The sequence below is a fragment of the Stegastes partitus genome, unplaced genomic scaffold, assembly GCF_000690725.1.
Source record: "Stegastes partitus isolate 25-593 unplaced genomic scaffold, Stegastes_partitus-1.0.2 Scaffold3646, whole genome shotgun sequence".
In the NCBI taxonomy this organism is placed as follows: Eukaryota; Metazoa; Chordata; class Actinopteri; family Pomacentridae; genus Stegastes; species Stegastes partitus.
The window spans coordinates 60,540-74,668 of record NW_007581377.1 but is presented as its reverse complement, the minus strand read 5'-3'; the positions used below and the strand labels follow the sequence as shown (position 1 = coordinate 74,668).

The 14,129-nt window shown below is 41.0% G+C and overlaps 1 protein-coding gene across 1 annotated transcript in view; it reads left to right on the top strand.

The window, feature by feature from the left end:
* The first annotated feature begins 1,702 nt into the window (after nucleotides 1-1,702).
* The window catches only part of plxna4 (plexin A4), a 72,617-nt gene continuing 60,190 nt past the window's right edge, over nucleotides 1,703-14,129 (top strand). The window contains exons 1-4 of the mRNA XM_008306367.1: nucleotides 1,703-1,858; nucleotides 5,596-5,749; nucleotides 8,242-8,341; nucleotides 8,718-8,832. Of these exons, the coding sequence (XP_008304589.1) occupies nucleotides 1,703-1,858; nucleotides 5,596-5,749; nucleotides 8,242-8,341; nucleotides 8,718-8,832 (525 nt within the window). The remainder of the gene's footprint in view (nucleotides 1,859-5,595; nucleotides 5,750-8,241; nucleotides 8,342-8,717; nucleotides 8,833-14,129) is intronic.

Here is a 14,129-nt window from a genome sequence, read left to right as displayed (position 1 = left end):
ATGATTCAGACACCCATAGTGATGATTCACTTACAGGGACTGTGCCAGTTAACGCTAATAATGCGATACAGCTAGTCATGTTGGCATGGAATGTGAGGTTATTCTACCAAAATACAATATACAGTGACACTGTCAAGGAACAAACACAATCCTAATTATACACACACAAACAAAACACATACCTGGCAAACATTTACACACTGTATTTCTGAGCATCTTCTTACAGTGTTGCTTCTCCCTAGGTGTAAACAACAGACCTGTGGGTATTCAAGGAAGTAAACTGAGTGTGTATGTCTATTATATATATATTTGTAGGTTAAAGTGTGCATTTGTGGGTTTTCTATGTGGGTTGTTTGCCTGGAGGCTACTTATATGATGCGGTCTTATTAAATCAGTGCTGGAAAAGGAGGCACAGACATCAGTGATAGAAAAGCACAAAGGAACCTGAAGTGATTAAACCCCTACTCAAACCGGCTTAGTAGGGAAAGCTTCACAGAAAGCCAACAATGGTTGCATTCCTCTAAATCTTGCCTCTCTTTTGCTTTCTTTTCCCCTCTCTCTCCGGCAGTCTTTACCCCTCCTCCTGTTCTTTCCCTCTCTCAAACAGATTATTTCTTTTCGTTTTCTTTATGTCTGTCTTCTTAGCAGCACGTTAGGCTGCTTAACTTTACAATGCTCATGTCAGGTCAGAACCCACCCTCCCTCAATCGCTCCAATTCAGGAGAAAAAGCTTCTTTCTGCACCTAAGGTATTACAGTATTTCAGACGTCAACCACCTCGAAAGTCTTTCTTTCATTCGTTCATTATGACCTCTTCCTTTCTTTTCAGCCTTTTATTTCTCCAAAGAACTTTTAGGGCACTCTGTGGATTTGCCAGGTTGCTAATTGCACTGCAAGTTTTTGTCTAAATCAATAGGGGATTAAACTTGAATAAGTTTATGAGGGGATTAGATGAGAACAAGAGTGTGCGGGTGTGTGTGTCTAGAGAAGGTTGAGGTTATATCACAGTTTGGGTTGGTTTATTTCTCACAGAATTTCTCACCACGCATGCATTTATCAACAACTCCCTCAGTTTGTTCTCCTGAAATAGTTAGGGTGAAAACTCTTCACTGCAAGGGTTTTGGTGGCAATGAATTGCAGCTCTCATACAGCCTCTCTTGCAAACCCATTTAGATCTTCCAGCTATGAATGACCCTGCAGTCTATCAAGGGATAGTATTTGGAACAGGAGTCAGTAAATTCCTCTTAGTGCACAAAGGGTCCGGTCCTCCATCTCCCCAAACCGCTGTAATGGACTGGATTAGACCACCTGGTCTGGTTTTCAGAGGGGGGAGTAATCTATCCTAACCCCCACCAACATCCACATCTCCACCTGCGTATGGCATTGCCCATGAATGCCAGTCATTAAGACGGCTTTACAAAGACGAGGCCTACCTCTTTCCCAATTGGCCGGCTCCACTTCCACATATAGAGCAAGCATTGTCTTAAATGCAACTGCTCCCACCCCTGTGGTGACTGAGCTTCCATTCACTGACCACTGTAGCTGGTAGACTGCCAGAGAGGAAATATGATAAATGTGCCTAACGCCACCTGTCAGGGAGGGGAGGGACATTCTCTTTTTCCCAGATGCCAACAGGTGGAAAGGGATAAGCCTTGATCAGGTTACTGTGCGCGTGCATGTGTGCGTGTGTGTATTTGTAACGCATGAATAACGTCCTCTCTTGTGTTTTAAACAGGTGCGCCAGAAAGGAGAAATGCGAGCGCTCATCAGAGCCCCGACGCTTTGCATCGGACATCAAGCAGTGTGTGCGTCTCAGCGTCCACCCGAACAACATATCAGTGTCCCAGTTTAGTGTCACGGTGAGTGGATAATAACACGGTATCATGTACTATCATAGAGCAACAATGGCTTGTTTAGAGGTTTGAAATGAACAGCGTTATCTATCAAGAATTACTCATGATGCTTTTCCTCGCAAAAAAATAGATACTGCTCGTCATTAACTTTGCGTGCTTCTTTCTTGTGCCACTCGGAGATAAAATGTGGCCAATTTTTAATTAGTAGTCATTCAATATATTTTTCTTTCAGTAAGAAAAAAAAAACAAAAAACACTTCAGGCAAGCAAACACCATTTGTCTTAGTGGAGCCACATTGCATTAAATAGTGTGGATAGCTGAATATGTTGCTAGTGAGAAAATCTTGTCTGGCAGATTGACAATATCACACTCTCAAGCATAATTTGTAATATGATGTAATTATGCTCTAAATACTGATTAGTAGCCAGTGTTCACTCTGTAATCCTGCTTTATATCATTTTACCGCCTGCCAACATGCATCCTTCAAATCCTGACCTCACAACTTACAGTCCTGTCCAGTGAAATACACTCTCAACAAATGTCAACAATCATTAACAGCATCCAGTTTAGCTCGGCTGTGTTTATTGTGATTGTTGGCAGCTAAATGCAGCACTTTTCCCCCTGGACATTTCATTCTGAAACAGCTGCCAGGTTTAAAAGGTCTGAATTGTTTTTGATTGTTTAAGTGTATTGATTAGTGTGCAAGGAGCTGTGATCCATTTCAACTGAAATATGTCTCTACAGGACCTGGAGAAACACAAGCACTCGGATCGTTGTTTTTTCACTTTTGTAACTCCACCTTTTAGCAGAGTACATGATCCATGTGGTTGAATTCATATAGAGAGGCAGGAGAGACTATTGTATACACAGGTATCATATACACTTTATGCTGATTATTGTTTATTGTTTAATTGATTTGACTGTTTAATTGAAATCATTTAAATGGAAACATGTGGTTGCTTCCTCACTGTGTCCCCTTACACTGCACCAGCTTTCACCCCGGCCAAAAGCCCATTTCGATTTGCTATTTCTTTTATTGGGACAAGGAATAAATGGCTTCTCATATTTTTAAGTGGCTTTATGTGTGTTAAGCAGAAGACTTGACATTGCCTGAACACATTATGCTATTCTATATCTTTCAAGGCTTACTGTATTTCTCTTTGAAACTCATTGTATTGAAAGATCGCCCATTTTAAAGGTACTAACACTGAATGTTATGAATATCCCACTGATCTTAAACACTGCCAAGTGATGTCACATTTCCCGTTTAATGGTTGCATGGAGATGGCTTTGACTCTCATAGACCAAGTAAGTGCATAAATATCAAATATTGTTTTCTGAAGTCAAGCCAGAATGACTTTCCTCCGTCTGCGCTGCTCAGAGGGTCACATGTGAGCTGTTGATTTTCAGAGGTATACTTCTGCATCACTCTAATGATATTCATGGGTGTGTGTGACTCTCTCAAGCCAGAGTTTTCAGAGTGTTTAACCTTTTGCCACACATATTCCATCCAGCTGAATGCTGGGCAGAGGATACCGCCAGACAGACAGGGGCTCCTCCTTGACCTTTGTGTTATTAAATATTTGTTTGGAAAGATAAGGCACAGGAACTCTCGAGAGAAACAAGGACACATCATTGCTGAAGTCAGACTCATTCTAGAAAAAAGCTATTGTTTCCTTTGACTTATAATTTTCTTCTTTGGTCACTCATGAAAGGTTTTAATGTGAGCCCCAGAAAGAATTGTCTCTGTATGCATGTAGAAAATATGTGATCATTACAGAAAGCATAGCGGAATTAGTCATTAGTAAGTGTGCCATTAGTATGATTCTACACATTACAATCAGTTATGTCAAAGTTAGGCACGTGTACAATGTGAGTAATGGTGTTCATAGCTAATTTAGGACTTACTTTATAATTAATGTACGAACATCTAAAGCTAAAGTCAAATGTTTTTCCTCTCTTGCCCTTTTTGTGGCATCAGACTGCTTTTGAATGAATTCTCTCTGCAGCTAAGATATTTTTTTCACCATGGCAACATGAGCAGCATCACATATTCTCGGCATTAGACATGGTGCTTTATAAACCACAGGAGACCATTTGTGTATGTGTGTGTGTGTGTGTATGTGTAAAGGATGTTTCTGTTAACATGAGTATGTTATTTTCCTATTTATGCAGCACTACTGTGGCTCGGCTTACCCATGGCTACAATAAATGTAATTGAGGAAATTCTATGTTTGGCTGCATTTCCTTCTGAAAAGAAAAAAAAAAAATAAAAGCAAGAGATGAAGAAGGTGAGAGGCAGAGTGTGTAAGAGATCGAAGCCCCGTCATGCACTGTCCATCTTATGCGGGATGCTGTGTGTCTATTCACACCGCCGCTGCCTTTTTTTCATTAAACAGCAATATAAAAACAGCGCAGGTCAGCCCTTCTGTGCCGCTGAGGCAGCTTTCAGCGTCACATCACAAGTGTACTATGGGCTACGCCTCAAATCAATGCCTAGACCAAGGCCCCCTTGCAGACACAGTTTTCCATCAATATGTATATTTTGGTCTTGACCCTACTCCACCTGCCTCCACTACCCTGTTTTTTCTTCTCCTTTCACTCAAGGACAGTGTTTTGTTTTGTTTTTTTTTCTTTTCTTTTTACTTCACCTGAAGCCATTTTTTTCCTGAGGTGCAGATAGAGCTTACACAGCATTTCCAAATGAAGTGGGAAAATTTGCATTCTTTATTTCCTCCAGTTCCCTTTTCCTTGCTGTCCAGCGGTCTGCATGCCTGCACTTTTCTCCTCTCTTTCATTGTTCACTGCCTCATTTGTTCACCTCGGTCATCCTGCTAGCACTTTCCTCCTCTTACCCACAGTCTCTTTTCATCCCACACTTAGAGTAGTTTCAGCTTTTTACCTTCAGTTGGCTTGTTCGATTTCTTCTAACTCCTCATCCTTCCACATACTCTTAAGTTTTGCTTTTAAATAATTTCTTTCTCTATATATCAAATATGTTCCTTCAAAACATCTATTTCTCACAGAGCCAGGGAGTCAGAAAATTGAAGTGAGATGTGAAATCTGAACAGTTTGTACATTCGACAAGGTATAATAGGAGGTGGTAAGAAAGGTAGTAGTGCTCACAACCATCAGATATGGCCTATTAAGATTCACTGATTTCAGTTTTAAATCAATCTATGTCTTTCTGCATCAGAGTGTTTTGATGTTGTTTGGACATCTGGACAGGATATGCGTCTGATGCCTCATTCAAGAATCCCCTAGAGGCTCCTCTGGCCACTGACCACTCTGCAGATGGATCTTTACTCTGCACAGAACTTGCAGCTGTTCCTCTCCTCAGCAATATTGTGTTACAGTCATATTTGAAGAACATGCTGGCTCCGAAACCGATCTGAAGTGCTCACAGATGTGTCAGAACTGTAGCCATATAACTGCTTGGGCACACATCGAACTTGTTTATCTCTGACCACGGGGGCAACTATATGTCATGCTTCATCACTGGCATTTTAAACTGATGAGTGATGTTTTGCTATTGAGTATGTGAAGTCATTTAAACTTAACTGAATCCTTCCTACTTTTGTTTTCTGTAGCTGCTGCTATCAGCTACTAATTACTTTCATAATCTCAACTGATTATTCTTCTAAGATATTTTCATTTATCGATTACTTATTAACTAATAAATAAACGTGTGCTATGATATTGCACGGAACTTGTGACATTTTTCTATCTTTTCCTTTCTACAGTTGGTGTTGGAAGCCCATAATGTCCCAGAACTTTCTGCTGGTGTCAACTGCACCTTTGAGGACCTGGCTGAGATGAATGGCTTGGTGGAAGGAAACCGGATCAAGTGTTCCTCCCCTGCTGAAAAGGAAATGCCACGCATTATTGTTGACAAAGGTAAAAGGGCAAAAAGCAACAAAACTGTGATCAAGACAAATACGATTCGATGCGATCTAGTGGTGCATGCCATAAACATCATGTCAGGGTACCTGATATGACAGCCTGTGATTTAGACGATGCCAAGCCATAATAATAGGAGAATTATGTATAAAAACCCATTGCTGGAAACCGCTAATACTCAACGTTAGAGCACCTGTTGAATACAAGCATGCATGTCTTTCACGAAAGCACACATTCATCTAGATGTTTCACCTGCAGTCAGCAGCATGCTCGTCCTAGGGCAATAAGTGTTCCGTGAATTTTTGTTTTCTCGTTGCCAACACTAACTCAGCAGGCCTCGGAGCACTGCCGTAGGACATGTTTAGTAATTGAATGAACATTAGTTATTAGTATGCGGTGGGATTTTTTATTTACCCTCCCTCCTTCAATGCGAATATACTCCAGAGGGAGTGATGGGACCCCAGTTAACCCCAGTGCAGAAAGGAGAATATCAATCTGCACAGCCAAGTGTTCTTACTACAGTATTGCCGCTAACAGAGAGCCCGGGGATTACACAGCCCCCCACAGACAGTGTCGCCGTTTCTATTGCTTTCAGTTAAAACATTTCTGACAGTAGGCATTCACATGCAAAGAAGGAAACTATTTTTTCTCTTTTACTTTCCCCTGCGCCTCACCTCCTCTCTCTGGGGTTGGCTGGTCTAATTGAACAAAGCTCCCATCTGGGAAGGTCTGTCCACAGGCAGGCAATCCTTCACCACCAACCCTTAACTGTCCTCATGTTGAGATAATGAAAATGCCACTCTTTCATATTTTCACAAAAAAAAAGAAAGAGAGAAGAAAAAGAAATAAAAAACTGTAATACTTAAAATTGACATGTACAGGAATGCTCTTAAGTTCTGATGACCATGAAGTTCTCACTTGTTGTGTGTCATTTGCAAAAACATTATCTATATATTGCTTAGATATTGAATCTAAAAGCCAAACATGTAGCTACAGCAGGTGCTTGTAAGTGAGAAGACCAGCATTTACTGCAGTGCTGGTGAGACCTTTCAAGTCTCGGTTGCACACATAAACAGATATTCACATCTTCCTTATTCATTCAGTGCACCCACAAGAACCGACGGATCGCACATAAATACACTGTCCTCAACAAACACATGACAACAGTACAATAAAGTAATCCACAGGCAGACATGTACAGATATACAGCTGACAGGGAGCCTGAGGGTGCTTTGGGGAATTAAAAGCATTTGTTTAATGTTTGCCATGTCAGCCACATGTAAAGCTGATAATGCTGCAGTCATGCAAACATAGATGTGTCAATATGTACACTGAGACAAGCACAAATGAGGCACAAAGCATTTCTCGCTATCTTTTGCTTTCCCACACCCGCAAATATACTTTCTTGTTTTCAGTGGCGAAAAATATTTCCCATATTTGAATTTTTCCTCTTCCATTTCCACTAGTACTCATTAGTCTAAGCTCGGCTGAAAGAGAGGAAAGGGAGAGCGACGGATGGAGTGAAGAGAGAGGGAGGGATAGATAGTGTTAGCAGGCTTCAAGGTAACATTTAGGTGGCCTAATTAGGACAGATCCGTTGTCATCGGTGCTTTACTGTGATTGATGAATGATTCCTTCTTTGTTAGAGAGATGGAGAGAGACACAGGGGAGAAGAAGGAGTCGCGGAGTGGAAGGAAGTGAAGAGACCTGTGTATAGAGATAGAGTGGGGATGAGAGAGGGAGGTACGAAGGTAGTGTAGGGAGAGAGCAGTTAGATGTGTGGATGTGCTGTTGAATTAAACATGAACTCCTTCATTAGTGCCAGACAAAAGGACACACCAAATACAGATGAGGCGCAAGCTCTCATACACGCACACACTTACACACAAACACACACACACACATGGATTCTGTTTCATTTTATTCTCCCTTACCTTGTCAAAGACACTCTCAAAGACTTTTCTGGGGTAATATTGTCCATCCCAGGGGAAATGCGTGTGTGCACCAACTTTTGTTTCTTGTAAGGCAGCAGGAATAGGGAGACTTAACCCAACAAAACCCTTCTGCTCTCCCTCTCTTAAGATACTGCCTTTACCGATGCAACAACCTGTGGCTCCGAGCGGTGCAGTTATCTTTTCTTTCTGGGAAAATCCAATGTGACTCGACACTAAGAAAGGATATTTGAACAAGGGAATGAAATGATTATCATATAGGCCGGGGTTCTTTAAAAGTGCTTGTGCTGCTTGTGCTAGAAAAGTAGCTCTGACACGCTACTATTACAATACTGTTTTGTTTCTATTTGTTTCTAGAGTTGAATGAAACTGTCAGTAATGGGTTCAGTAAATGTGTTCTGAAGCAAAAGCAATTCTTGCTTCTGTTAGTTCTTATTCTTTGTACCCTTGTCTTGCTGTTTTCTTGCAACATGAAACATTCTGTATACATCTGTGTGCATCCAACCATTCATTTTGACTATGCTCTATTTTCTGTAGGTGACCACCAGATTGTGCAGCTCTATCTCAAGTCCAAAGAGACAGGCCTGGCATTTGCAAATACCAGTTTTGTTTTCTACAACTGCAGCGTGCACAAATCGTAAGTCTTTGTCTACTAATAGCTTTTAAAGGCTCTTCAATAATAGCATACAACAATATGTAATTTCCATTTATTTTGTTGTACCGGTTTCTGAATGCTAGAAGCAAAAAATTTCACCAGATGGGTCTAAATATGCAGCATTTGAAGTCGGATTTTGTCTCTCTCCCTTGACATTTGAAGTTGGAACTCGCTAGCGGATACCTTGTCGCAATTTTAATTCCTTTATATTAATGAAAAAACTTGCATCAATACTTGCAGCGTTGAAATTGTATTGTATACATAACTAAGTAGGCATATTGAGCTTTAGTTCTCCAGTGTATTAGCTGAAGGTCAATATTAATTCAGAACTCTGTCTGCCCGCTGCTCTTCTTTTTAGTTGTCTCTCATGTGTGAGTAGCCCCTACCAATGCCACTGGTGTAAATACAGACATGACTGCACCCATGACCCTCGCACATGTTCCTTCCAGGAGGGCCGAGTCAAGAAGCCTGAGGTGAGAAAGAGTTGAACTTTATCTGTTTTTGTGTTGTTTTGAGCCTGTTGAGGTATGAAATCCCTTTGTAAACACCATGTTGTCCTTCGTCAAAGCTTTGGAACATAGCAGGGATTGTCGTAATGTTTTGTAAAAGACTTGTTGAGCTCTTGGTTAAGGGGCCTAAATTTTCTAGTGGCACCTCTGTCCATAGATTTAAAGCTGCAGCCCATTATGACAATGTCCACAAATCCCCATAGTTTTCCCTGCTGCCCAGCACCAGCCAGCCTCTTCATATCGAGCCAGCTAAGTTATAAAACATGGTGAAATAAATTGTGGGGAAATGTTTGGCTATGTCAGACTAATAGCTATCGTTCGAGGTTTCACATGCAAAAAGAGTTATGTTAAAAGGATTGAGACACCTTTCAGCTGTAGTGCTTCCATCTGGCATGAGTATCTTGGCATGTCTTGCTCTTGACTGCACATCAAAGGGCAGTGGAAGCTAATAAAACTGAGTCATTTCCACTTGCCCATCCCTATTCCCTGCGACAGCTTAGTCTGTGTGAATTATCAATAGTATTGGCAGCCAGTTCTATTCCCGTCGAAGCAGAGCCCACTGTAATTAGGCTGCTCTGCTGCAGAGGACAAGCCACTCGCTGGATGGGGTACATTCAGTGAATGCCCCTAAACCCAGCCACTCCCCATCCTTTGAGAGAGGTTTCACTCTGACTTAGAGCTGCTGCAACTGTAGTAGCCTTTAGGGCAAAGCAAGGAGGTAACGGGAGGATGTCTGAGGATCTGTGTTCCTCTATGTATTTTTATGTGTATGTATCTGTCTGCAGTTTGTGCCTGCCTGTACACTGCCAATTCACTGTGGCTTTCAGGGGGAGGGTTTTACAGGGAGTTAGTGGCCTGTTAATCCTAGCCTGAGGTGAGCTATGATGAAGATCACTGGTGCTCATGTCTGGGTTGGCAGACGCCGCACGACGGGCAGGGACAAGCTTAGCCAGATTGCCTCCTTTGATGAGCAGTCTGCTCTCAATTGTGTTATTCCACCCATGTTTCCCCCGAGCCATTCAGCCTGCACAGACGATATTATTTTCTTTTTACGCCGTTTCCATTATCCTTTTGAACCTTCTGCTTAGTTAGGCCCAAACATGAGTCTTTGCAGGTTTACTTTTCCAATTAGCTCAGGCGCTGGTGGTCAATATTGACTCTGGATAATAATGTGTGTATTTGTGTGAATCCTCTCCTATTGTGTTGCTGACTAAAAGAAAACCATAAATAAAGCAAGGAGGATTTGGTATTAGCACATTAATGACATCCCTTTTTTGACATGTTGTTCCGAAAAAAGCAGGTGTTTTGCAGGCTTAATGACTTTTAATTTGCTTTTAATTAACCCCTCAAATCCAGGGTCATGTATTTGCAGCCAGATTTCTGGTTTCCAGTTTGAATTAATAATTTAGACACACACAAGCTTAAGAATATGCACACACACACACACACACACACACACACACACACACACACAACTGTCCATAGAATCATCCCCAAATTTCACAAAAGGCAACAAGTCAACTTTGCTCTGTTGAATGGGATGGGCTCTTTCTGCTGCAGATGATTTTTTGTGTACTATTACAATTAAAGGATTTCAGGCAGTGATCTGAATAATCCCTTAACTCTATGCTAATGATTGAGGCCAGGCAAATCTCCCTACTGGTTGAGCTTGTTGTTAGTATGCATTGCAGGACAGAGTTAAAGCCAAGCCCGGGCGTACAGTGGGTGCCTTTTTATTCATGCCAGCAATGATATGGGCACATGGATCAGACGTTCGCCTGTTGGCACATTAACCAAGGCCACGTCCCTGTTTGCCCTCCACACATCTCAAGGACTTAGACATTCTGATGAGCCTCGCTGACAAAGAACATGCATGCAGCTTCGTTTAGTTACACTGAATAAAGAGCCCAGAGTTATTCCTGTCCACTTCTGTCACACTGATTACGATATGAATAGGTTTTGCTTGTTTACCCGATAAACAGGGTTTGTTTACCTGCATATTTAGCTCGTTTTCAGACTGCATCCCTCATCCTAAAGCACACACATAGTCTTACCTAAAGACACTGATGAAACTGGAGACACTTCCTGTTCTCTTTGTCTGATGAAAGCCACAGGAGGATATTTCCCTTTCTTCTTCTCCTGTCTACAGCACAGCATGTTCATATCCTGAGTTGCTGCCAAACCTTTCCCTAATATATCCAGTTGGTTGGGAGATACAAAACACACAAAAATATTAATGTTACTCAATACACACCACTATCTCCTAGCAAATAATATAACCTTGGTTCCTTGCATTGTTTACTTCTTGACTGCGCTAAAGTGATCAGTGTTGTTGAGTTTATTTACCAGAAACTTATCGATCAAGTGATCAGGGTAATTTTATTACAGAAGCTAAATGCCAATTGTAATAGCTGTTGGTTGCCAATATTAGATAGAAATGGTAGGGAAGAGGTGCTTTGGTTCGATTCAGTTAAGTATTTACGGAGTGAAGGGAGAAAGAGAATGTTTAAAAAAAATAATAAAAACTGAGAGTGAAGCAAGGTTGTAGGAAAATTACAAAAATGCACTAAAAGTAAACGATTAATGAGCTTAAATCTGAAAACACAGCAATGGAAAATGTCGCAGTAAAGCAAGACACATGAGCAGCCATGATCATGTGGGCTTTAAACAAAGCCCCCAGGGTAGGGAAATGTATTTGGAATTAGTGAACAGGGAAATCATTACCCTCACCCGGCATCTTTTTGCATCAGAGTTTACAGACTAACTACTGATCTTACAATAGTGTATGTGATACGCTTTTGTAAGTGTGAATGTGTACATTTACACATTTATCCTGTGATAACAATGGATTCTTACCAACATCTTAAGCTAACTGTTGTTTTTACCCTAAATTATAGCAGCTTTGGTAAACCTGTTTACATTGCAACCGATCATTTGAAAACTTGTGTTTGTTGCCCTGTCAAATGTAATTGTTGCGAATTTGGTTTGTTCTCAGGTTTAATTTTATTTATTTATTTGTTTATTTAGATGGGACAGTGCGTATTAATGTACGTACAATCTCAGGTTGTAGTAAATACACTGGATTTAGCACAAGGCTAAAGATTAGTAGAATGTTTTTGTAATCAAAAGAAATAATTATGGCCACTACTATTTAAAACAAAAACTCAATTATAATAAATCATAACGTTCCTTTAAAGGTCCAATGTTGGGTCCCTCTCATCAAATTACTTCAATTCTCACATGTCTCCCAGAATTCATCAAAATATAACAGAAATGGCTAATGTTATGATAGCTGTATAATCCCTGCTTTTAGCCTTTTTCTGAATAGGCTGTTTCAATGTCTGTGAGTTAAATGCAGCTGAGCTGCTGCTGTCCACGCCCCCTTCAGGAAGAAGACTCTCTCTGCATCTGTGATTGACAGCGTGGAGCAAAACAGCTGACAGCACCTTAACCACCATAGACATTAATGAGTGTGTGAGACCAGGATTTCTTTATGTCACTTCTAACATTCCCTCTGAGTGATCATCTTATCACAGAGTTCATAGCACAGCCGTTGATTTGAACTTGTGTGTGGAGAGTTTGACAGACAACGCATGGTTATAAAATCAGTATTTTAGCGGTGGAGAGCAGCAGCTTGAAAGTGGTCCTGAAGTGACTGCCAGTTAACAGGTAGTCTAAATGGAATGTGTTTCACTCGCTATTCCATACTTATTTTCTTGGCTGACAACTAAAACACAAAAACATGTAAATGAAAACAACTTCATTGGGAATTTGGCTGTATTAAATTGTAGTATATGTGAGCACAGAGAGCAGAAAAGAAGCAAACAGATGTGAACACCTGCAGAGTTTAGGTTTGAGTCATGCACAACAGGCGACATGCAAACACAGTAACCCAGCTCTTGTTTCTTGGTTTCAAATCAGTCTTCAAGTTTCCATCTTTGTGATCTGTGGATAAATGATTAAAGCTAATGGTAACATTAGCAACAGCAACCATGCACTAACACTAAGGATTTTCCTATTGTTGTGGTGATATTGCCATCAATAATAAAAGCAGTTTACTGGATTTGTAGTTCCTGATATGCTGGGAGTGCATGAATACACTTACACTTGTCTTCACTCATGCAGAACATTTGCTGAGCTGTGTTCAGGGCTGAGGTGTTTTAGAGTTAGCAGAAGCAGACAAACCTCGTGGACTGTGAGGCAGCTGTTTTTCTGAATGGCTCACTTTGAACAAATAAATGGGCAAGATTAATCTTTTTTTTTTTAGCTTGATGACTATTGGTTGCTCAGTTTTTCCATACCAACTGAATAAAATTGTGACTTGCATGTAAAGCTGCAAGATAATTTGTTGAAGGGGGGCTACAGAAATGGCAGTATCAGCAATTTTATATTTGCACAGCTTTTGTTTTGTACTTCAAAGTTTCCAAGACATTAAAAAAAACTATAAAAATGGATTTTCACCACTTGGGACCTTTGAGAGAAAGGACACAAAGACGATATCCAAAACCGGCAGGAGAAAAGAAGGAACCAGTGAAAAGTTCTTTGGAAAAAATTTTAAGGTGAGGAATGAATGGTGGGATAAAAAAACAAGGTGAGGAGCAGCAGGGAAGCAGAATGAGTGAACAGAGAGCGGCAGAGTGTCTTTGCCCGAGGCTCTGTTGGATATGATAAAACAGAGGCTAGTTAAGGGGAGCTCTTGGTAACCACAAGGTGTGTGTGTGTGTGTGTGTACGTGTATGAAAACTTAAGATCCTCTTCATCTTCACACCTTACACTTCTATAATTATGGGCCTCCCTCTCTCTCTCTCTCTCTCTCTCTCTCTCTCTCTCTCTCTCTCTCTGCCTTCACCCTCCTTCCCTCCTTAGCTTTAAACTATGCCAAGGGCTTTTACATTCACAGTCCCCATTCTGCTTCCTACTCTCTGTCACTTTGCCTATCTCCACCCTTCACACCTCCCACCAGCCTCTAATTATCAGATCTAAGTAGGTCCCCAAGAAGAAAAGGAGTCGGGAAAGAGAAAGCGGGAGAGAGAGAATCAGTGAGAGAGTTGATAAGAGAAATGAGAAGGGTCAGTGAGCGAGATAGGATGAACAACCACAGTCTGTGTTTAGAGAGATATAAATGAAGGAGGGATAAAACACGAGTATGACTGAGAAATCAGAGGTGGGGTCAGAGAAAACAATGAGTCAGTGATGGAGAGAGGACGAATGAAGGATAATTATATAGAGAAAAAAGAGAGGCGCCAACTCTGTTTTTCAGA